The 25320-nt window shown below is 45.5% G+C and overlaps 1 protein-coding gene across 2 annotated transcripts in view; it reads right to left on the bottom strand.

Moving 5' to 3' along the window:
* MB21D2 (Mab-21 domain containing 2) overlaps positions 1–23765 on the bottom strand; it is a 119440-nt gene extending 95675 nt beyond the window's left edge. Inside the window, 1 exon segment of one of the 2 annotated variants that reach the window (NM_001194011.2) lies at positions 23228–23765. In NM_001194011.2, coding sequence (NP_001180940.2) covers positions 23228–23438 — 211 coding nt within the window. In that variant the 5' untranslated portion in view covers positions 23439–23765. 2 annotated transcript variants of the gene reach the window in all.
* Between the last annotated feature and the right edge of the window lie 1555 nt (positions 23766–25320).

Here is a 25320-nt window from a genome sequence, read left to right as displayed (position 1 = left end):
CAGGCACCTGCCACCACACCCGACTACTTTTTGTATTTTTTAGTAGAGACGGGGTTTCACCATGTTGGCCAGGTTGCTCTGGAACTCCTGACCTCAGGTGATCTGCCCTCCTCGGCCTCCCAAAGTGCTGGAATTACAGACATGAGCGACCACACTCAGCCATAGTCACTGCTTCTTAATACAGCTGGTACGAGCAGACTCAGGGCTAATATTATAGCAACTGAAAAGTAGAACGTAGCTCTATAATTACCCTAATGTTTCTAACAGAATTACACAAAGGGCATAGAATTATGTACAAAGGGGGGAAAATTGTATTAGACACCTCTGAACCTTTGAAATTGTATTACTTAGAACCTTGGCAAATGAGCAGTAAGTATTTAAAGAAGATTAAGATGAATTTCCCTTTTGGTGTCCTACTTAATTTGCACGACAATATTTGGCTCCCACAGTCAATGCAAACTGCTCAGGGCCTTTTTGGTGCCTTCCAAGGCACAGTTACATTCAGCCCAGCCAGCTGCCCAGAGCTTTCGCACCACCAGAAGCAGCAGGGGCCAACCTCCCAATGCAGGTCAAAGCGTCCCTGGAGTTTAATGAGTCACCCTTCTGAGAGTCACTAGGCAGGGCTGTGGGCTTCCCCATGTGTCAAGTGACACGACGTCTTCACTTCTTCGAATGAGAACAGAAACTGCTCTCCAAAGATTTCCTGGAAATGTAAATCACTGCCCTCAAACCGACCACCACTGCAAATCTCTACATCTAACCCATCATTTCAAAAGTATAGCTACCTGACACAGGTTTTGATATCAATAAGAGACGACTCTACTTATGGAGTCCTAAAATCACAGACTAGGAAGGGAAGCCTAATTTCCTCATTTTATAGCTGGGGAAAGTGAGGGCCAGAGAGGGGAAGTGATGAGCTGAAGATGACACAGTAAGTGACAGAAGACGGCTGCCAACACCCTTGATTGCATGGGAGAACACTGCATTTCCTGAAACATCTGGGAAACATCCTTAACAATTCTCAGAACTTAGCACTCAGCCTCAGGTGGGCTTCCCTGCCCATTTCTCAGGGTCCGGTCCAGGCATTCCCCCATGTCCAAGCACTTTTCTCCCTTTCAAAACCAGTGCGTGATTCCCACCCCCCACATCTTTAAAGAGCCACCCCTGGCTGGGAGGCGGCTCACGCCTGTAATCTCAGCACTTTGGGAGGCTCACAGTGGAGGATCGCTTGAGGTCAGGGGCTTGAAAACAGTCTGGGCAACATAGTGAGACCCTGTCTCTACTACATATTTTAAAATTAGCTGGGTGTAGTGGTCTGTGCCTGTAGTCCCAGCTACTCTGGAGGCTGAGGCAAAAGGATTGTTTGAGCCCAGGAGTTAGAGGCTGCAGTGAGCTATGATCGTGCCACTGCACTTCAGCCTAGGGAACTGAGCAAGACTCTGTCTCGAAAAAAGAAATAATTTAAAGAGCCACCTCGTTTTCCCATTCTGTTCCCTGTTCAAGCTCTTCTCTCCCCAGCAAATTTTTGTTGTTTCTGTTTTGTGTTGTTTTGTTTTTGAGCTCTGTCACCCAGGCTGGAGTGCAGTGGCGCAATCTGGGCTCAAAACGACCTCTGCCTCCTAGGTTCAAGTGATTCTCCTGCCTCAGTCTCATGAGTAGCTGGGATTATAGGCGCCCACCACCATGCCCCGCCGACTTTTTTGTATTTTTAATAGAGACGAGGTTTCACCATGTTGGACAGGCTGGTTTCGAACTCCTAACCTCTAGTAATCCACCCATCTTGGCCTCCCAAAGTGCTAGGATTACAGGTGTGAGCCACCACGCCTGGCCTCCAAAGGATTTTTGAGTAGAACATGGTTTCTGCAGCTTTTTGCCCAATCCTGTACCTGGCTTCCCTTGAAGACAAGCACAGGGACTATTTTCACCTGAGAGGTGTTCACCTGTCATTTTAATAGGGAGACGACAGGTAATTGGAGAAACAAACCTGGAACATTTCAAAGCTGCCAGTCTGACAAACATCTTGCCCATGTCCGTAACATAACATTTTTTTCTGAGAAAGCGACTGGAGTTTCCACTTTATTGCTCAAACTGAGATGAATCTCCACCCCTCCACTCTTTAAGAATCCTTTTGCTGCTTCCCACCCCATTCTTCCATCTCTCCCCTGAGTAACAGGTGCATGCATTGTAACTAGGGTGCACCAGTTTCACCAGGCAGCTCTCCTTCAAGGGAAACCTCCCTTTAGGCTTTTTCTCACCTCATCACAACACAAACAGGTAAGACTGATAAGAAAGCCAAACACTGATAAAGAAATCTCCTCTTCGTCTGACATCTCAGAGCACATTCCTGAGCCTGCCTCAGTCTAAGAGGGTTCTCTGGGCATCAAACTCATCACCAACTCTTTCTTCACCAACCCTCCCCACATAACCAGCCAGTCCCACACAGAAGCAGGAAACAGGTGGCCTGGGTTGGGGGGAGGGGGCCTGCTAGGGAAATCACTCCATGGCTCCCGCTTCTCGAGGGGCCTGAAGGAACAGCAGTGTTTTCTTAATACCATTCCTTCTGGTCCAGCGCTCACCTTCTTCGTTTCACCAGCAGGTGCCCAACCCACCTCACCAGCTTCACCCTCAAGAAGATGAGTGGAATCTTAAATCTCATATGCAGACTTTCAAGAGGGAGTTCCACACTCCCACACCCAGACATAGTCCCATCATCTCCAAATCAGGTCTCCCTCAATTATCTCTCTTCTGTTCTAAGGAAAAACTACTAATACAAGCATCCGTTTGAAACCTCAGCTTTATTTCAATCTATTTCAATCACTTCAATCCAGCCAGGCAAGAGGTCCTCAATCAATGAAGCCAACGACTGACTGCGGAGAAGCAGAGACTCTGTTCCGCTTCTGAAGGCCCTCTTGGGCTTAGTTTACAGAGCGTCTGGAATAAGCACCCTGTTTGGCCAATTATATACCTTTTAAAACATCCAGAAAACTATTAAAGAAAAAGACAATTTCATTCAGTTTCCTGGAAAATCTAGCTTTTTTGTATTTATAAGATATTTAGAAAATCACTAGGAACTTCATTCTACCTACTCAAGTTGTTTGGGGGGCTTTTTTGTTTTGTTTTGTTTTGTTTTTTTTGAGGCCAGCTCTTGCTGTGTTGTCCTGGCTGGAGTGCAGTGGCACGGCCCTGGCTCATTGCAACCTCCGCCTCCCAGGCTCAAGCAATCCTCCCACCTCAGCCTCTCAAGTAGCCGGGACTACCGATGTGTGCCACCATGCCTGGACTAAGAAACCGTTGAGTCAAATTCTTCGCACAAAGAATCACACTAGACCTTTATTCAGACAACTTCATGCTACTTTTCTTTTCACAGGCAACAAACTAATCCTACTTCAGGAGAGAGAAAAAAAGGATTTTCCGCAAAAACATGGAAGAGAAGTGCAGTTTCATGTATTCTGCGGCTCGTTGAACACACGACACAGGCATTAAGTTAATCCTTAAAACAGCCCTATGAAGTTGGCATTCATCCTCTACAAAATCTTTTTTAAAAAACACGGCTATAAAATTAGAAGATGAAACACATTCTCTTATCCCTATTACACTGACAAGGAAACTAATGCTCAGAAAGTATAGTTTGCCCAAGGTCACACAAGCTGTCCCACACAAGCTGTGACAGGTAGGTCGGCCTGACTCCAAAGTCCACGTTCCCTCTTCCCACTATACCACATCACCCAGCGTCCTTCGCCTTTTTTTGTTTTACAGATGGGGTCTTTCTATGTTGCCCCCTGTCGTGCAGTGGCTATTCACAGGTGTGGTCATAGTACACCGCAACTTCGACCTCTGGGCTACAAGTGATCCACCCACCTCAGCCTCAAAGAAGCTGGAACAACAGGTGCATGCCACCACACCCAGCTTTCCTTCATATTTATTTCTTCTTCTGTGGCATTGATGCTCAACTTCCCTTCCAGATCCACAAGGACAAAAGCACTGGTATTGTTCATCTCAAACAATGAAAACTTAACACAGAACCACAAATTTTGCCTCAAAGACATTGCCACTGGAAACCAAATCTTCCCCTACTAGCCCAGTATCCTGTTAGCAGTTCATGGATATTAGCAACACCAAAATAATTACCATCAATGGCTAGTCACTGAGTATCTCAACAGGCAATAATCCAGCTAGAACTCTGATATTCGGAGAAAAGTTCCAGCTTTGGGGTGTCTCGGGTGTCACTGCAGGAGCTTGCTTATGGCTGTGGAGGAGCTCCTAGGAGGAGCAAAGAGCATGGGATGAAAGGAGCAGAGCTGCCTCCAGACACGACCTGTGGAAGAAATGGCAGGATGAGAAAGTGAGGGAAAACCAATGGTTGCCTTCTCGGATTTCTAAAATGAACCATCAAGGTGAAACAAGAAGTAAATTCCTCTATGGAAGGAGGAGAAGAGAGACAAGCAAACAGAAAACAGGGAAACTAATAACAAACAAGTTCTGCAACTTGTAGCAAACAATTTTCCCTCAGTAGATTAAACAATCTCATGGGATCCATGAGGTATTTATTAGAATGTGGTAACAGGTGACAAAGGTCGCATAGCTTGTTCAAAGTCGTCAAACTAGTCAGAGAGACTAGTTTGATGCAACAAACTATGCGACAAACAGAACGGTTGCATAGCTCGCTCAAGGCCACCAAACTAGTCAGCAACAGTGGAAGACAAACACCCAGGTTTCCGGACCCCTGACCCCAGGGCTCCTGCTCACAGCCTCTGTGGAGACTGACAGGAGGCCCCATGAACCTAGGGTTAAAGTCACTCGGTTTTGAGTTCCCATTTTACCAGTAACTTGCCATAAGATAGAGATTAGTGAGGACTGTGACAAACTGAAGAAAACGTGGCACGTCTGGAGGAGGCAGCCGCTATTCAGTCCGGGTGATTATGACCATACAGGAAATCACGTCTAGTTCTTCCAATTTTTCAAGACAATCTCCCAGCTTTTAAATATTTGCTCCAAAATTTTAAAAACAGCATGCTGGTCAGATCGAACACATATGGGGGCAAGGGTGGAATAAGCTCACAGGTAACCAGTTCCAAATATGATGCATATAAAATAAAAAACCAAAGGCTGAGCGTGCTGGTTCACACCTGTAAACCCAGCACTTTGGGAGGCCGAGGCGGGAGGATCACTTGAGCCCAGGAGTTCGAGACCAGCCTGGCCAACATGGTGAAACCCCATCTCTACTAAAAATACAAAAATTAGCTGGGAGGGCATGTAGTCCCAGCTACTGGGGAGGTGAAGATGGGAGGAGCGCTTGAGCCCAGGAGCTGTGATCATGCACTCCAGCCTGAGTGACAGAGCAAGACCCTGTCCCAATAAAAAAAAATTTTTTTTTAAATAAAGGACCAATACTAATAGCTGATTCCTGACTGAGAGACCACACGGGCATGGAGTTATTGGTGCTATAGTATTATCTCTCATGCAAATATACTACTACATTTTAAGTACATGTAGATGCTATTAAGATAAAATTTAAACTAATTTATATAATTAAATTCACAGTAGCATTTTATAACTATTTATTTTTTCAAAAAAAAAAAAAAAACTGATAGCAAAAATACAACTAAAAATACATGAACCTCATGTATTTTTTTCCGGAGATGGGGTCTCACTATATTGCCCAGGTTGGTCTTACACTCCTAAACTTAAGCATCCTCCTGCCTCAGCCTCCCAAGCAGCTGGGACTACAGGTGTGCATCACTATCTCATAATTTTCTTAATTGAGAAAAAAGAAATTCTCATATCTAGAAAAGGCTGGGAATAACTGGACTAGACAATTTCAAAAGATGTCAGTCTTATCATTTCATGATTATATGCTACAAAGAAGTGGGAGACCAGGAAGGAAAGATAAGTTCCCAAAATACATCAAAGTATATACTTAAAGCTCAGAACACTCATAGCCATCTTACTGCCTCATGATGAATGATGTACCACCCAATTGCCCACGTTCAAGAACGAAGGTAAAATAGCCAACAATACCAGCAACATTTGTTGATCTCCTTTTCAGGCAATTTAAAAAAAAAGACAGAAACAGATACACAAAAGGCCATCACTGAGTTTCTATGGCAGTGTAAAATACCAGACATTAAGCACAAATAATTGCAAATTCATAACTGACTGGTACAACTAAGAAACCTGTGATGCTAGAAGGCCAGGGAAAAATTTGACCTGTTCTAGGCTAGCCTGAAAGGCCTCCCCAAGAAGTGGAGATTTGATGGAGCTGAGATCTCATGGATCAGTAAGAGTTAAGTGGGATGAGAGAGATGGGGCATTCCATCAAAGGCCTCTGTAGGCAGGAGGATGTGGTATTTTCAAAGAACTGAAAGGTCAACGTGGTTGAAATGAGAGTAAGAGCTTCTGAGATTTCAGTGTGTGGCCGAAGACGCAACAGGAGAAAGAGCATTGAGGACCTCTCAACATGTTCAGAATGTTTGTGTCTTTACCTTAACATACAATACAAGGCCAGTACCTCACACGGTGCCTATCTCATAGCAGGCATACAAGAAATATGCAGTAAAACTGAAGTGGTTACAGGAGAGGAAGCTAGAGATGTGGGCTGGAGCTGGGTTTCCAAGAGCCTTGTAGAACAGGCTAAGGAGTTTGAACAGCCGGGCGCTGTGGCTCACGCCTATAATCCCAGCTTTCGAAAGCTGAGGTGGGTGGATCACTTGAGCTCAGGAGTTCAAGACAAGCCTAGCCAACATAGTGAAACCCCGTCTCTACTAAAAATACAAAAATTAGCCAGGCATGGTGGCGCCCGCCTGTAGTCCCAGCTACTCGGGAGCCTGAGGCAGGAGAATCGCGTGAACCCAGGAGGCAGAGGTTGTGATGAGCTGAGATTGCACCACTGCACTCCAGCCTGAGCGACAGAGTGAGACTCAGTTTCAAAAAAAAAAAAAAAAAAGACTTGCTGCACAAAGGTTTCCAAGGTCTCTGTTGAAGAAATTGATGAAGGATGGATGTATGAATGCAGGAAGGAAACAGTACTGAAAAAGAACTACAGATGGAGAAGGCAGCAATAATACCCAGGTGAAGAGCCCGAGATGGCAGAGGATGAAGCCAGGGTTGGTTGGTCTTGGATGACAGAGACATTAGGTGGATCATTTCCCATCAATCCTCTTCCCCAAGAAACGGAGATTTTTAAATTGTTTCCTATGAGGTTCTACAATGTCCAGATGGTTCACTATTCCATGGAGAAATGAATGTTTCCATTCCTATTAAGACTTTATTGCCGGGCGCGGTGGCTCACGCCTGTAATCCCAGCACTTTGGGAGGCCGAGGCGGGCGGATCACAAGGTCAGGAGATCGAGACCACAGTGAAACCCCGTTTCTACCAAAAATACAAAAAATTAGCCGGGCGCGGTGGCGGGCGCCTGTGGTCCCAGCTACTCAGGAGGCTGAGGCAGGAGAATGGCGTGAACCCGGGAGGCGGAGCTTGCAGTGAGCCGAGATTGCGCCACTGCACTCCAGCCTGGGCGACAGAACGAGACTCTGTCTCAAAAAAAAAAAAAAAAAAAAAAAAAGACTTTATTGCCAGAAAACCATGAGTAAGTATGTCGGGAATGAGGCTTCTCTGAGAATTTCAATTCCAATCCTCTGCATCACGAGCACCAGCATCTCAAGAAGTCATTTCACCCCAACAACCAATTGTGTACCATCCTATGAATATGCTTCAATGCTTTAAGACAAGTCAATGTACAAACATATGCCCTCGGAAAGCAGGAAAGCTGGAAGGGTTATTCATATTAACAAATAATTAGTCACTTTTTAGTCACTGTAAGAGTCACTTACAGCACTAAAGAGGCCAATCGCTTAGTTCACATAAAACCCAACTCAATTTATAAATTGTGGCCTCAAGGTCAACTTCCTAAAAATACATTTGGCATCTGCCTTTCCCTGAAAAATAGATCTGCTCCCCCATTATCCCCACAATGATAGACTACATTAACTATGTCCTAATTAAATGTTCTACATCTGAAATTAAACCCACTGGGGGAGTGTGGGGAAAAGCCTGCATCTTCATAAGGCTGCCCTAATTTAGTTAGTGTCAAGGGCCCCATTGACCTTTATACCTCTTTAAATCAATCAGTTAGCTGGGACACACCTTCTTACTTTCAAAAGGAGGAGGCTGTAGCTAGGATAAGATTTCATACCAAGGACTTTTCAACAAACAAAATCACAAGCATCAAAAAATGTTTGTCCTGGGAGCTGCCAAGGAAGACTAACCGATAGAGTGAAAAAGGCTCTGGACCAGGAACCAGAACCACATCAGCAACTGGTTTCCAGGACAGCAAAACCGTCATCTCTTCCACCTGCCCACTACCCCTCCCTTCTGTTCCGCTCAGCGTGTGGCACCACCCCACCTTTGTACACCAGCAACCACACAGAGCCCGGCACAGTCGGTTTTGTGAAGGTGCAAAGAGGGCAGGAGCCAGACTGCCGATGTTTGAATCCAGCCTCTATCACTAGCTTGAGCAAAGGGACTTCCCGGCTTTAGTTTCTTACCTATAATGTGTGGACGGGTAATAGCACTCTCCTTACAGGACTGTTGTAAGGATTCAATGGATTAATGATTCTAAGTACTTGGAACATCGCCTAGCAAACAGGAGGGAAGAGTTTCTCAATTTCATCATTCTCATCACTACCATCACTGTTTGACCTTGAGCAAGTCACTGTTCACTAGGGGTTAAGTTTCTCCATCAGTAAAACGATGGGGTGGATGAGCTGATCTCAGAAAGATTCCCACTAGCTTAACTCCTCTCTAATTCTCTGAATCCTATTACAACACCCTAAATCCTCCTAAGCCCTAAGCCCAGCCGCAGGGAGTGAAGGTTATGCTGGTTCTTTCAGGTCTCAAGGAGGTGGTTCAGCCCATGCAGCTGCAACTCCTCCCAGCCACAGGCTGGTCCCATAGTCCAGAGTCCAGCCCGCCAGCCTTGCTTATTATAGATATTAATTGTTCAGAGATCAAAATAGTCATCATGCTATTCAAAGCTGTGGAAACAGCACAGGCATAAGAAAAGGTCACAGTTTAGAGGAAAGAAACCAGAGAGAAAGACACGAGGAACAAATCAAAAGACCAAAGCAAACACGAGAAACCAAAAATACACCTTGCCTATGAGGCTATTTATGTAGCATCCTTCCTCTAATAGCAATTAAGAGAACTTCAGACTACAAGGTGGCTTTGTAACAGGGGAAGTTTTCCCTGCCTTGAAGCACAGCCCTCTCGAGGTGACTTCCCTTGTCTTCAAAGTCAGTAGAATCTTCCCTGGGGCACAAATGCTACGAAGCCAACTGTCTCGGGTACAAGTATCTTTCTTAGAAAGCATTACTTACTCAACATTCACTTAACCTCCATTCTGCCCAAAAGTAAAGGCAGTGTTCAGGATGATCGTGTCCCCTCTTCTTTTTGGCCCTCAGTTTCCATGTCTATCAAAGGAGGAGGGAGGAAGTCAAGCCACCTCATTTTCAAGTTTCCTGGCAGCATTAAAATTATAAGAATCTGTCCATGATTGGTACTTTGCATGGTAAGAGGTTTTGTTTTGCTTTTTTACATGAAGTTTTGAAAAAAAAACTTTGTCAATTTCTGCCTGAAGCTAGACTTCTTGGGTTAAATCCTCACTCTACTAGTAGCTCTGTGACTTTGGGCAAATTACTTAACCTCTCTGTGTTTCAGATTTCCCATCAGTAAAATAAGGATAATAGTACTGATAGAGTTTGGATATTTGCTCTCCTAACAACTGGTATCTCCTGTTGAAATGTAATCCCCAGCGTTAGAGGCGGGGCCTGGTGGGAAGTGTTTGGATCATCGGGGCAGATCTCCCATGAATGGCTTGGGCCACACTCTTGGTGATAAGCGAGCTCTCACTCTGAGCTGTTGAGAGATCTGGTCATTTATAAGTATGGGGGCACCTTTCCCCCCACTTTTGCTTGCTCCTGCATTCGCCATGTGAAGTGCCTGCTGCCACTTTCCTTCCACCACGATTGGGAACTCTCTGAGCCTTTGCCAGAAGCTGAGCAGATGCCAGCACCATGCTTCCTGTACCACCTGCAGAACTGTGAGCCAATTAAACCTCGTTTTAAATTACCAGTGTTGGGTATTTCTTCATAGCAATGCAAGAACAGCCTAACACAAGTACCTTCCTCACAGTGTTGGTGTTAGGACAGATTTAGCTAAAACACATAAAGTACTTAGAACCACACCTGGAACATAGTTAGCAATATTTTAGTGTGGTTATTATTATTTTCAAACATTTTCCCATTCAAAGAGAAAATGTACTCAGAAGACAGTATGCAAGGACAAACACACACACAGCAGGAAAACTGGCTTCTAGTCACGGTTCTGCCCCAAACTAGCTGTATGCTGTGGATGAACTCCCACCCTTCTCTGGGTCTCAGTTTTCAGAGCAGGCTGCAAAAGATCTTTCCTGAAAGTATTCCGATCAGAGGTCATAAGCTGACAGGCAGCGTTCTGTTTGACTTACCGTTTTAAACCCCATGGTGTTTCTTTACAATTTGATTTATTCTCAATACTTAAAACCTGGGGATTTTTCATAAAAATCCAAAACATCCAAAGTTCTATCAGCCCAGACCCTCAGCCCTGGGCCCTTGGCTGTAGTTCTTAAAGTGTGGTCCCTCAACCAGCAGCGGCTGCATCACCTGGAAACTCATCAGAAATGCAAATTCTCAGGCTCTGTTACAGAATCAGAAACTGTGGAAGTGGGGCCTGGCCATCTGTGTTTCAACAAGCAGGACACTGATACACACTGACGTTCCAGAACCACTGCAGTGGAGGAACAACGGGCAGGTGTTGAAGGGCAGTGGCCCCATCACACAACAGGGACAAGAGGTGATCTCCATTTACCAACCTCCCCTGCCTCCCTGGCATCCCCGACTCTTACCGAGGAGTCGGCATTTACTGAGCCACCCACCACTCATCTTCCTTACCATCCAGTCCCTGGGCGGTCTTGGGCTCAGCAGCTCTGACCTAGGTGGACCATCTCTTCTCACAACAGGGTAATGAGCCCGCAGGCACCATATGCCCGTAGGATTGAGTTGTTCCAAATCAAAACTGTATGAAACGCAGGCTGTGCACACCAAGGGCACAGTTGAAAGAACAAACTGTTGAGTTGCCTTTATTAATCACAACACAATCCGCGCAAGCAGCTGCTATTAAGAACAGCTGCGGCTGCTGAAAGGCTGATCTTGAAGCAGCCTACAGTGCTCACGGCTGAATGCCCATCAGGCGCAGGCAGACTTGCAGTCTGCTGGCTTAGTTCTTCCTCCTGAGCCTTACTCAGTGCCTTTCTCCAGACCAGAAATCGTCCCCTTTCCATTCCTTGTGACAGGGTGGGATGGGGTAGAAAAGGTTTTGTTTTGTGTTTAAATTATTGCCAGCTTGGGCAACGTGGCGAGACCCTGTCTCTGCAAAATATTTAAAAATTAGTCAGGCGTGACCGGGCGCGGTGGCTCACGCCTGTAATCCCAGCACTTTGGGAGGCCGAGGTGGGTGGATCACGAGGCCAGGAGTTCAAGACCAGCCTGACCAACATGGTGAAACCCCATCTATACTAAAAATACAATAATTAGCCAGAGGTGGTGGCGGGCGCCTGTAATGACAGTTACTCGGAGGCGGAGGCAGGAGAATTGCTTGAACCTGGGAGGTGGAGGTTACAGTGAGCTGAGATCATGACATTGCACTTCAGCCTGGGTGACAGAACAAGCCCTGTCTCAAAAAAAGAAAGAAAAGAAAAGAAAAGGAGAAAAGAAAAGGGAAAAGAAAAGAAAAGATTAGCCAGGCATGGAGATGTGTGCCTCCAGTGCCGGCCACTCAGGAGACTGAGGTGGGAAAATTGCTTTAGCCCAGGAGGTTGAGGCTGCAGTGAGCTGAGATCGCGCCACTGCACTCCAGCCTGGGTGACAGGGCAAGCCCTGTCTCAAAAAGAAGAAAAAGGAAAGAAAAGGAAACGAAAAGAAAAGAAAAATTATTGTAATATGAAGAATGAGGTGAGTTTCAAAGGATTTGAGTTTGATCCCACCTCCACCATTTAGTGACCTTGAATGAGTTACTTAACTTCTCTTGATTATCATTTCCTCCTGTGTTAAAATAGATACAATAATAATACCTCCTAGGGTTGCTGTGAGTAATAAATCAAATCAGATTATACATATGAAAGTATTTTGTAAATTGGGGAGGACTAGATAAAAATAGAGGCCTATCAGCATCATCCCATGAAAACTGCAGTTTGAACCATAAATCATCAAATGTGGAAGTCACTGTTTCTGGCCTAGGACTATCAAAGGTAAAATCTGAGAATCACAAGGCTACAGAGGGCCTTCTGAGGACTTGTAATCCAACTTTTCTACATTCCTCCTATCCACCCCCGCCATCCCTGAATGCTATTAACAGGAGTCTAGCAAAAGTGTGGTCCCACCTGGAAAACCTTACCCACAGGAAGCTCACTACGTGCCAAGGCAGGCAGTCCCACCCCATCGGAGGACTTATCTGAACACAGACCATTCCTCCTTATGGAGACCAAATTAAACTTGCTAAAATTTAAGGCATCTTGAAAGCTCCTTTCAAGTTTACCCCTCACCTCAGGGCCTTTACACCCGCTGTCTGTCTACCTGGAATACACTTCCAGCCAGTCTTCAGATGGCTGCTGCTGCTGCTGCTGCTGCTGCTTCCATTTCAAACGTCTCTGCTTCAGGGAAGGCTTCTCAACTATTCTTCACTCTATCCTACCCAATTGCCCACCATCATCATATTCTTTGCTTCTTGTTTTTTTACAGCACACACCCCTGTTTACTTGCATGCTTCATTTTGTTAAATCCTCCAGGGAAAAGAAGATCTGTGGAGGTAGTGGTCTTGGTTCTCATTCATTACTCTGTGTACTTACACAGTAATTGCACCAATAATTACACTAGCACGTGGCAGGCATGCCAGCATATGTTGAATGAATTTATGAATGAATGAATGCTTAACACTATTCTACACACATTGTAGATATTCAAATAGTAGTTGGAAGAGACAAAAGTCTTAACAAGACTTATACCAACTCCCACTACCGACTTAACTCACAAGTCTTCTTGCGTTAAGAAAAAAATATAAAATATAAACAAATTGAACAGTTCCCATGCCAGCTTTATTCATAGCAGCACTGTCCCTAGTTATCTCTTTATCTTGTGTAGAGTGAATTCATGAAAAGGCACTTAAGTGGATGAAAAACAGATAGCTGTTTCCTGGAAACAGGGCCTCATAGAAGGGCATAATTATGAACAGTTCTTAAAAGAGATTACTCAGCGGGCAAGTACTTACCCAGGTCTATTGTAAACACTGTCACAAGCCCTAAGGACGAGTTGGGCAAGGCCTAAAAATCAGACCTGGTGAATGAATATGTCTATAGGGCTTGTATCTACTCATTCCAGTCTCAGTTAGACTGACCCCCTATATACCCTTGACTCAGGTGGAGAGCGGAGAGATCCAAAGGGGAATGAAACCTATTATCCTTCCCTTGTCTGCAACTATGGAATCAACCCCCGCAACCCAAGAAAGATGGCGAAGGGTAGAAAAGTCTACAAGCTCTTTCCAGGTGATATACTGACTGCGGCAGAAGACACTGCGGCTGGTTGGAGTCTTGATCTACAACTGATTCTGTGACCTCGAACTCAGTCACATCAGCTCCCGGAGTCTCAGTACTCCCATCTAGAAATGGGGATTAACAGTTCCTCTACAACCTTTCTCAAAGGCCTCACCTAAGGATAATACCATACCAGATGTGAATATTTATTGTAATCTATAAAGCACTGTGCAAAGGTAAATTGTGATTGATGGCAAATAACAGTAGTTTATAATAATAAAGGATTCCTACAACTTGCATTCCAGATGAACCATCCAAACACTTGGGAGGATGACTGATAAGCACGTCAAACGCCGTAATGAGAAAGATAACGTGTGCCCACTGTGCATTCTGGAAAGCCCTGAGTGTGGGCATGCCAGAGGTCTAGAAGTGCCCTAACATGCCTGTGAGGAAACACTGGGGTCCACAAGAAAGGGAACATTACTATGAGTCATGAGTTGCAGTTTGCTGTTCCCAGTCAACAAGCTACAGCAATCACTACGGACATTTCTTATATTGCCCTAGGATAGGTCTTAAGAAATGTGGAAAAACTTGCCCTGCACCCCTCTACCACATAAGGAGATAAGATCAAGAATTTCTTGACTCCAGAAAACATGATATAGCATTGCTCAATGGATTTTTAAAAATCATAAAGAGACAAGGTTAGAAAGTGCTAATTTCTCAGAGACTGCAATAAAAAGCTTCACTGGGAAGAGCTCTTTTAAAGAGTGACTCAAGTCACATCACACTTAGTGAGCAACTACTATGTGCATGACCCCCCGGGTGCTGTAAAGATAAACAAGCCAGGGATTCTTTCCAGCATGGGAAAAAATAGGCTAAGGGCCATAAAAGGGACCAGGCATTAGGCGGAAACACAGGAAAGGTAAATTTTCTTCTTCTCCAAGAGATATAGGCAGGCTTCTGAGTCAAGTGGCATCTGAGCTGGGAGAGAAAAATAAAGCACAGATAAGGTGTCAGAAGGCCATCTGTAGAAGCTGGGACATTTAATTGTTTCTGTGACATGGATCCTCTCCACAGACTGTAGAAGCCTATAGATCCCTGCAGAGAATAGCATATTTAAATGAATATTATAACATCACACAAGATTTCTAAGAAAATCAGTATTAAAATACAAAATGCATTTTAAAGTAAATTTGTGGTAGAGTACCATATGTGATAATTAGCGCCTTAAATAATAAAATCTAGCGGCAAGCATAATATCCACCATAATTTCAAAGCAGCGGTAAACATTTTTTGAGATATCTGCAACAACTGTGATGTGAAATAAAGATGCCTGGGATTTCTATTGGCAACAAAAACGTATGTACCACTAATAACACTATGGTTTCCCACCTTGAAAGAAAATGCTATAGTTAGAGGTTAATACAAATAAAGATGTCCTTTCTCCCCACTCAAGTTCACAGGCTCCATGTTGTTTCCATGGACCCAGGTGAGGGAACTCTGATAGAGAAAAACGGCTCGGCCAGGCACGGTGGCTCACGCCTGTAATCCCAGCACTTTCGGAGGCCGAGATAGGCGGATCATGAGGTCAGGAGATGGAGACCATCCTGGCTAACACGGTGAAACCCCGACTCTACTAAAAACACAAAAACAAAATTAGCCAGGAGCGGGGGCGGCGCCTGTAGTCCCAGCTACTCGGGAGGCTGAGGCGGGAGAATGGCGTAGACCCGGGAGGCGGAGCTTGCAGTGAGCCGAGATCCAGCCACCGCACTCCAGCCTGGGCGACAGAGCGAGACTCCGTCTCAAAAAAAAAAACAAAAAAAAAAAAAAAAAATACAAAAAATTAGCTAGACATGGTGGCACGCAGCTGTAATCCCAGCTATTCCAGACGCTGAGGCAGGAGAATCACTGGAAGCCAGGAGGGGGTGGTTGCAGCGAGCTGAGATTGAGATCGGCCACTGCACTTCAAGCCTGAGCAACAGAACAAGACTGTCGAGAGAGAGAGAGAGAGAGAGAGAGAGAGAGAGAAGAGACAGAAAGACAGAGAGAGAGAGAGAGGAAGATCTGGCTGTGATCTCCTGTGGTCCCAGGTACTTGAGGTGCTGAGGCAGGAGGACCGCTTGAGTCCAAGAGGTGGAGGCTACAGTGAGCCGTAATGGTGCCATTGCACTCTGGCCTGGGCAACAGAGTGAGACCTGTCATTCATACATATATACACAAATAACAGAAAGTGCTCTAAGTTCTAGAAATGCATCTTCTTTGGAACAAAAAGAGATGAATGAAAGAAGCTAGGAAAACATCATTCTACAGGTTTTAACTTATAGCTCCTCTTTTAAAATGCAGTAGATGACAGCATATTGATAAATTTACTATTTATAAAAGGGCATGGATCCCATACCATCCCTGTTATGTAAATGTACGCATATGTCTGGGTATAAGCATATGTATAACATAGATGTTTAGAAAAAAATATGCATCAAAATGTTAATAGTGATTAAAGTTTAGGAGTGATTTTACTTTTTCCTTTATATTTTCTATCATTGGAAAATGGGCAAAATTAGGCCCAACATAAGTCAGGAGACTTAGGGTAAAACACATACCACATAGTATAAAACACAGCTGGTACAATAACTCAGAAATTCCCTTTTCTCATATTTTATATAAAAGCTTTCAGATTCAGAATTGAATGCACCTGAACACATGAAGTACATATAATTATTAACCCCAACTTATATTTTTAGAAACTGAGGCTTAAAGTCTGAGTGACTTGCCCAACATCACACAGCAAATACTAATAATTGCAGATTCAGAGGTAAAATCTGAGTCTCCTGGCCCTCCTGAGCGCAGGATATTGTCCTTGTTAAAAACCAGGGCTTTGTATTCATCCTGACCCTGGTTAAGTCCCACCTATGCCACTCACTTGCTGGTAAACTTAGAGGAATTCCTGTATTTTTCTAATTCTAGGCTTCACCACAGTTTTTTTTTTCCACCTCAAAGTGTAACGGTGATGATTAAATGATACAATCACGTAAAGTCCTATGAAAACCTGTGACAGAGTAAACACCCTTGTCTCACTCACTATGCCGCTTTGTCTCTGTCCCAGGTGGAAGAACTGTTATTACTTTCCAGGAGCAGACAGACATTATCTGCTCATTAGGCTCAGTAGCTTGGTTCTACTCTCAAAAGTCAACTGGAATCACGCTCATTGTGCCTAGAACAGAGAATGCAGAACATCAGGCCTAACACGGGACAGGATGTCGAAATGCTGAGCAGCTCATCTGGGGATCTCCAGGGATTTGGACTCAATAGGTCTGAATGGGACCAGAGATTGTGAATTGTTAGAATCTAATATTTCTGTGAATTTAAAAGGGGCTCAGCCTAACTGCGAGCAATGCATTATCCAATGGGTGGCACGACAAGGAATGACAGGAAGATCCAGGACTGTCAACAGTTCTAGGCCTCTTCTCTCACGGATGAAAGGCAGCCACCGCCCAGAACCACGGAGGGGGAATTGAAACCAATCCAAACTAGCACAAAAATCAATGTTTAGAGGGATCCCCTGTCCGGGATACATAATGTTCTCAGAGATAGAACAAGCTTCTGAGATTATCCTGTCCACTCTACAGATGTAGCACATAAGCGGACACAACTTCTGGGGAACTTCCCAGGCACTTGGAGGCCCATGAAACACCAATGCATGATAAATTCCCACAGTAAATCCTGCTGGGGGAATTCATGAGGGGAAAAGCAGCAATCAAACACTGGAAAGGTAGGGCTTCAAAATTACCCACTCTGGCGATGTGGAAAGTGCCTAAAACTATGGTAGGTCCAGGAGCACCACACCGTGGTTTACATCTTTGAAGTGGCCACGTGGCACTTACTGGCCTGGGAGGAGAAACAGCCAGCAAAATATCCTGCTACAGTTGGTGGGCAAAGGAAACAGGGGAAGGGTCCCTAAAGGCCCTTATGAATTTCTCAAATTTTTGCTCACCATTTTATCCTCAGAACCCTGCATGCTGATTGGCAAACACTATTACATTCATTATTTGTCAGATGCATGAAAAAAAAAAAAAAAAAACAGAGGGAGAGAAAGAGGGACAGACAGGAAGACAAAAAGAAATTATCTCAGGTGGGACATGGTGGCTCACACCTGTAATCCCAGCACTTTGGGAGGCCAAGGCAGGTGGATCACTTGAGGTCAGGAGTTCAAGACCAGCCTGGCCAACATGGTGAAACCCCATGGCTACTAAAAGTACAAAAGTTAGCCAGGCATGGTGGTGGGCACCTATAATCCCAGCTACTCGGGAGGCTGAGCAGGAGAATCGACTGAACCCAAGAGGCAGAGGTTGCAGTGAGCCGAGATCGTGCCACTGCACTCCAGCCTGGGCAACAAGGGTGAAACTCTATCTCAAAACAAAAAAATTATCTTTGCTCCTCCAGGCTAGGCAGGCTACTGAGTGTAGTATGTCTCACCCAAAAGTGATGGAAACCAATTGCTACTACAGTAAAAGGAACATGAGCCTCTGAGTTAGGAATAACTGGATTCAATCTCAAACTCTGAATTATCTTGGCCTAAGTTCTTGACTTCTTTCTTTGAGCCTCACCATTTCATCTTTAAAAGGGGATAATAACACCTATTTCACTTCCAAAATAGTCATGATACTTACACAGTTGTGGAAAAAAGATTACATGAGCTAACGGATTTAGGCAAAGTAGCTAGCACCACGGTCAGCACATAGTACACGCCAATATCCTCCTGGGCTACCCTAATTGTACTCCAAAGTTCTTTCAGATGTCAAGCTGCAGAAATAATTCCAATTTAAGCACTGGATTTTCTAAGAAAGTACATTTTTATCCCAGAACTCTGGGAAGTCGAAGCAGGCGGATCACTTGAACTCAGGGGTGTGAGACCAGCCTGAGCAACACGGCAAACCAAAAATACAAAAAAAGTAGCTGGGCGCAGTGGCTCACGCCTGTAATCCTAGCACTTTGGGAGGCTGAGACGGGCAGATCACCTGAGGTCAGGAGTTCGAGACCAGCCTGACCAACATGGAGAAATCCCGTCTCCACTAAAAAATACAACATTAACCAGGTGTGGTGGTGCATGCCTGTAATCCCAGCCACTTGGGAGGCTGAGGCAAGAGAATCGCTTGAACCCCAGGGGCGGAGGTTGCAGTGAGCTGAGATTGTACCACGGCACTCCAGCCTGGGCAACAAGAGACTCCGTCTCCAAAAAAAAAAAAAAAAATTAGCCAGTTGTCCTAGCTACTTGGGAGGCTGAGGTGGGAGGATCACTTGAGCCTGGAAAGTAGAAATTGCAGTGAACTGAGATTGCACCACTGCACTCCAGCCTGGGTGACAGAACGAGATCCTGCCTCAAATAAATAATCAAATAAATAAACAAACATTTCTTTAAATAATAAACTCATGTATGTATTTTTAATTAGCAAAGTAATTTCACATTCTGACATAACAGTTCTGAAATACAATGCATTACTGTTATCCATGTTTAATAAATGAAAAAACTGGCCAGGCACAGTGGCTCATGCCTGTAATCCCAGCACTTTGGGAGGCCGAGCCAGGAGGATCACTTGAGGCCAGGATTTTGAGACCAGCCTGGGCAACACAGTGAGACTCCATCTATACAAAAATAAAAAAAAATAAAAAATTAGCTGGGCATGGTGGTACACACCTCTAGTCCTAGCCACTAGGGAGGTTGAGGCAGGAAGATCGCTTACGCCTAGGAATTTGAGGCTGCAGTGAGCCATGATCATACTATTGCACTCCAGGCTGGGAAATGGAGCAAGATCCTGTCTCACAAAAGAGAGAGAGAATACTAAAACCACACAGCCAACAAGAGGCAGACTGGGAATGGAACTATAGATTTTAACATTTTATTATAATTACTATGATTTTCTCAATCAAAAATTCAAATAGGAGATCTTATTATAGAATACTTGAACTCAGACTGTTCCAGAAATCTACTTACATTATGCTAAAACTTATAGCTAAAATCAGAAACAAAATCCTGAAAGAAGAAGTGATCTTTTAAAACAAAGCCTCTCCTCTGGATTTTATGCATCTATTGTTAATAGTCTCAAGTAAAAGAAGAGGAACACGTCTTAGAGTAAGGCTGATCTGAGTGTTAGTAGCATCTCTACCATTTATTAGCTACGTGACCCTGGATATCCAGTTTCTTAACCCCACTAGATTTCAATATCTTCATCTATGTAATGGGAAAGCAATACCTCCTGAAAAGTCTATGTGAGGGTCCTGGCCCTGAGAAGACAATTAGTAAATGATTAACTACCGTAAAAATCATGCCATGGTACCGACCACTTGGTCTGTAGGTTAGGTGACGGCTTGTCTGTTTCCTGCCTTCTCCAGCATTTGCATACCCCCTGTTCTGCATCTGTTCAATGGGGACACAAACCAGTCTCCATCCAGCCTCACCAGGGAATGAAGATAACAAAAGAGCTGGCGGAGACATTATGCAAATACCAAATATTATTAAAACATTAATGAACTCTGGCAATTTCCCTGAATTTTGATAAATGGTGTTTATTATGCACTGCCAGCCTCTCGCACAGTCTGGGCTCTCAAATATTAACTAGCTAATAACACCAATCATTCTCCTAAAAGACCAAGGTATAGAGGAATAAGAAGTGAATCTAGACAATGGCAGCTAACACCTGCCTCCAAAAAAAATCAGAATCTCTACAAACAGAGAGCATCAGGACAGATCCCAGAGACCAGAGTGACCACCAGCAGGCTCAGATCAACCCCACAGCTTGTGCGGAACCCTGCTTTGATAAGACAGTGGAGTGTCTTGGTGTTGACAGGTCATTGATTACGACAGCTGTCTACCACCTCCTTGCTCTTCAGTGTAAAATTCCTCCAAACGAGACAAAATGAAAAGGATCTGTGAAGCTGGAGGGGCTTCAAACTTGGCTAACAATCTTACAGAAAGAGAGTAACATGCCTCACCCCTGCCAACTGCCTGAAACATGAGGCAGTATTTTTCTCAGCTCCACTAAAGAGGCTTGCACCCAATTCATGGTTGGCCACTTCATTCTGCGTGAGGGGATAATATTTGTAAGCTGCTAACAATCCTCAGGTGCAGCTCAGATACAGAACAAAGCCAAGAGGACTTGCCCCCCCACAACTCCCTGAAATGAGGGCCTGGTGCCACCCAAGTGACACCTTAACAAGCTAGGGGTCATTAAGAGACTTCATTTGCATATTCATTAAAGAACCAAGGCTGTGGCAAGTGAAACAAAGTGTACAAAAAAATGATTTTGTTCTTTAAGCCAAGCCAAAATCTGCTTTAGAAAAAGTAAATCCACATAGGAACCCTTGCTGCCGCCAAACCTCCACTTGTCTAGAGCAGCCAGCAACTCATTAAAGGAAAGCAAGGAACTCGCAAATGAATGCGGCACCACACACAGGCAAGCTCATTTCGCCATCTGCCTTCTAGTGTCCAGAGGGGCAAAAGGCTTAAATGACATTCTCCTGGCTTTTCTCTCCTGTAGGTGGAAATGCTAAATTCCCAGGGGGCAAGAAAGACTGCTTGCAAGGTCAACTGGGTAAAAAGGAATAGAAGCAAATCTAGTTTGCCTGTCAACACAATGCCACCCATGGCATTAAACACATGCAAAAATTAAGCACCCTAGAATAATTTACTTCTTTATATTTGGATAAAAGCTTTGCTGACTCAGTGTATCAGCTATGGAGTTAAGCACAGAAGTTCCTAATGAGCCAGGCACTTAAACTTACCCTCCCTACATTATCCCATTTCCTGACCTATGACACCTATGACTACCCTAACTGGCGGTGACCCAGTACCTTCTTCTAGTAAATGACCTACGCAAGTGACGTCAGAAATGATCTGGGGCTGTATTAACACAATGGCAGACTTCCATTATTTGTGCCACAGAGAAAAGCTATGATTTACTAAACAACTTAAATACCTGCCCTCAGCCTTCTGTGTGTGTCCCCACCTTCCCGACAATCACTATGTTGGCTTTTGGCTTTGTAAGCATTTTAGGCTTCCCTCTGGAAGCTCACTCCTACCAGGTTATGAATTTAAATATATATACATATATATTTAATTCATCTATTCATCTAAATAGTTGAACGGTCGAATCTGTCAATAAAAAGAGTTTTTCAACCCCATACGCAACGTAGGATACACTTGGAGAGTGCGGCGCAAAAGGTAAAAACCATCCTAGAATTTTAACATGTTTCATCCAACTTCCCAACGCGTGAACAACTACCAGCCGACACAGACACGTTCAGTCTGTATTACCCCCTCCTTGGGCAGTGAGGAAGAGGAAAACCTAGAAGGAAAAACCTATCCCAGGATAGAAGCAGCAACAGCCAACTGAAACCCAAGTAGACTGCAGGAGAAATAGAAAAGCCCTGTTTTCCTCTGTGGCCAAAAGACCTTTTCCAATCAAATGTTTCAACACCCGGAAAATTGGCTGATCTATTTGTAGAGAACACACAGAGACGAGCGTTAGAGCAGCACTACCCTGGAGTACCAGTTCTGCGGAATGTTGACCGCGGGCCACGCACCGCATGACAGCCACGGATCCACTGGCGGAGCCGCAAGCTACAACCCAGGCGCCTGGCAAACTCACACTACACCTCAGTAGCAATAATCCCAACGGCAGGACACCTGGGGAGGGTGGGCTCGGTCTCCCGGGCCTGGCTCAATTATGTTCCTTTACACAGCATTCAATCATGTCTCAGGAGCCGTAGGTGAGGGGCTGGAGGTGGGAGTGGGGGGCACATTTTCTAGCCCCCGAAGTCCCCGGGGTTGGAAATTCTGGGCACCTCCGTCGGTCAGCGCTAAGACAATACACAAAGAGCAGGGAACCGGCGCTCCTCTGCGGCCAGAGCTCGGCGCCCGGTCACAGAAGAGCTGGGAATTAGGAATTCCGAGCTCAGCGAGAGCCCCGGAGAAGCACCGGAAATGCTTCGGAACGCTTTAAAGGGAAGTCAATTTGCAAATCAAAGTTGCAGGAACTCCGGACGCCCAGACTACTTCAGCGGGTGACTCGGGAACACCCAACAAGTTTGGCCACCGGGGGCTCGGCATGACAGCGCCGCGCCGCGAGACGAGAGAAGCAACTTGTCGCTCGGGCGCCAAGCCAGAGCCCTGAGCCGTCTCCGCTCCCCAGCTCGGGAGAGCACCCAAGAGCCGGCGTCGGGAAGGCGCAGGTCCCTGCCTCCGGCAGCCAAATCCCTCAAGTGAAGGCACCTCAGGGGCTCACCTGGACCGCACTCGCTCCCAGGGGCTTCCCCCAACTGTGCAAAGCTTCACCGCGAACGCCTCACCTGCCTGCCAGCCCCCGGTGGCGGAGAAATTAACAAAAGAGCAAGCGAACAGGGGGAAAGGGAGACACGGCGTAAAGTATAGTAAGAAGGGGAGGGCAGGCAGCTCGGCTTTCCGCGGAGAAAGAAGAGAGAGGCGGAACGGAGATGGCTTATACCCCAGGCACCGGCTCGGGAAGGAAACCGAGAAGGGAAGAGGTCGAGAAGGGGGAATAGGTTTTCTACTCCGCTTCCCACCACACACACACCTCCCCCTTTTTCCTCCTTACCCAGCATGGAAAAGATGAAATCCTTGGCTGTGTGAATCTCCAGCGCTCTCTGGTCGTCGTATTCCCGCTGGTCGTGCTTCGTAAATTCTTGGATGAGTTTGTTCAATTCCTCCACCCGAGCTCCCGACCTGAAATCCAGCTCCGGGAACGCAGGCTTGTTGTTACAGCCCAGGGAGGCTGCCTTGCTGGCGGTGGGAGCCGCCATCTTCATGCAAAACGCGCCGAGTAGCAGCTCCGCGGCAGCGCAGCACCCACCCCCGCCCCCCACCCCGCCCCCCTGGGCCTCCTCCCCTCGCAGGCTCCCAGGCTTTGGCCCCGGCCCGTGGGCGGGTTGGCGGGCGGGCGTCTGGGCGGGCGGTCCCCAGCTCCGTGCGCTCTGGGCGTGCGAGCTTCGGGAGGAGCTGGACTGCAGCGAGGGTGCGTGTGTGGCCCCGACACCCTTTTCCCGGCCCCACGCCCGCCCCGATGCTGCGCGTCCCTGCCCTGCCCTGGCCCTCGCTGGCAGCAGCAACAGCGGTCGTAGAGCCAACCGGAGCCTCCCCCCGAGCGAGGAAAGTGAAGTGGAAACAATGTGAAATTCACCAGCTCTGAAATCAACAAGCTGCCGGCTCCGGTGTTACGGAGCCAGCACCAGCGTCTCCATTTAAAGGGACAGCGCACCCAGTGGAGAGGAAAATAAATAAATGACAGAGGTCTGAGCGCATATGCCACTTGCCAATCCGTACTTGGGAAGACGCGCGAGGTGTGGATGCATTCTTTCTCCACCTCCACGGCCGTCCCCCCATCCCCTTTCTGGGCAGGGTTCGTCAAGCGCATTCGAGGAGAAAAAAGTCTTCCTCCGTTTGATTTTAAGGGCGGTGTCCTGGGGGAGGACATCTCTGTGCGCGTTTACCTCTCTATCCCAAAAACTCCAATACCTTTAAATAGTAAAGGAAACTGCCTTAAGGAATATGAAACCTGTCTTCTACTCTTTTCCTCTTGGATTGCCAAGATGATAGGATTGAGCGTATCAAAAAAGAGAGTCCACATCTAACCCAGTATTGGCAACTCCCATTAACCCATAGAATATCCCTACCTTTGCCCAAGGTAATGAATGACCTGAATAACAGTTTATCTTAACATATAATGAGTTAATGAGATTCAACCTACTCTAGTATAAAGACAGGGAAACTAAAGTGTGGGTGTGGGAGAGGGGAAACAATGAATTGCCCCAGGTTCCAAGGAATGTTGAATGACAAGATGAAAATTTTCTCATTCAACGGATAAAATTTGAGTACGCACTATTTGCCAGATGGAGTGACAGAATGTGACAGTGATAGCCAAAAGACATGACTCCTACCATGGAGTTAGGCTTACATGACAAGGCAGGTTCAATCTAAGTCATGGTCCTTTAGGCAGAATAGAGTCTCAGAGGTGTTTTTAGTGTTTATGGGGTGTGTCACTCAAACACTTAGGAGGCCCATTGGCTCTGAGAAACATAGGTTATCTTATCTTCCTCCCCGATTCTCCAAAATCTCTCTTCTCTATCCCACATTCCCTGATTTAAATCAGGCCTTTCTCACTTTCTTACCCGAGTTCTGATGGCCGAGAATGCAAATTGTTTTGTTGGACATGGAAGGAAGTACACGCTCTTCCATGCCTTCCTTTATAAAACGGGAACAATAATTCCTGTCTCACAGGTTGTTTTAAGGATTACATGAGGTAACACAAGCACTTAGTACAAGGACTGACATAATAAGTACTTAGCTATTATCAGCTTCTACTATTGTTATTAATTCTTTCACTTTTCCTCAGTCTAGTAACGACTTGTTGCTATAGTGATCTTTAGAAAACACAGATCTGACCACTGACATCCCCCTGGAATTCCTCTCTTCTTTACTCCCTTTACACCAAAACCAGTTCCTCATCTGCCTTTTTCTTAAAGCTTTCCCAAGATCCTCCCCTCAAGCTGGTGGCAACTTTTCCTTCCTCAGACCCTACTCTTAGAAGCTTTCATATGATGTTAATGAATTTTGACCTTGCTTCATCGTTGTTTTTTGTTTTGGGTTGTGTGTGTGTGTGTGTGTGTGTGTGTGTGTGTGTGTGTGTTTGAG

Source organism: Macaca mulatta, chromosome 2, assembly GCF_049350105.2.
Source record: "Macaca mulatta isolate MMU2019108-1 chromosome 2, T2T-MMU8v2.0, whole genome shotgun sequence".
NCBI classification, from domain to species: Eukaryota; Metazoa; Chordata; class Mammalia; order Primates; family Cercopithecidae; genus Macaca; species Macaca mulatta.
Note: the sequence above shows the minus strand (reverse complement) of the source record. Positions and strands in the feature narration are given on the sequence as shown.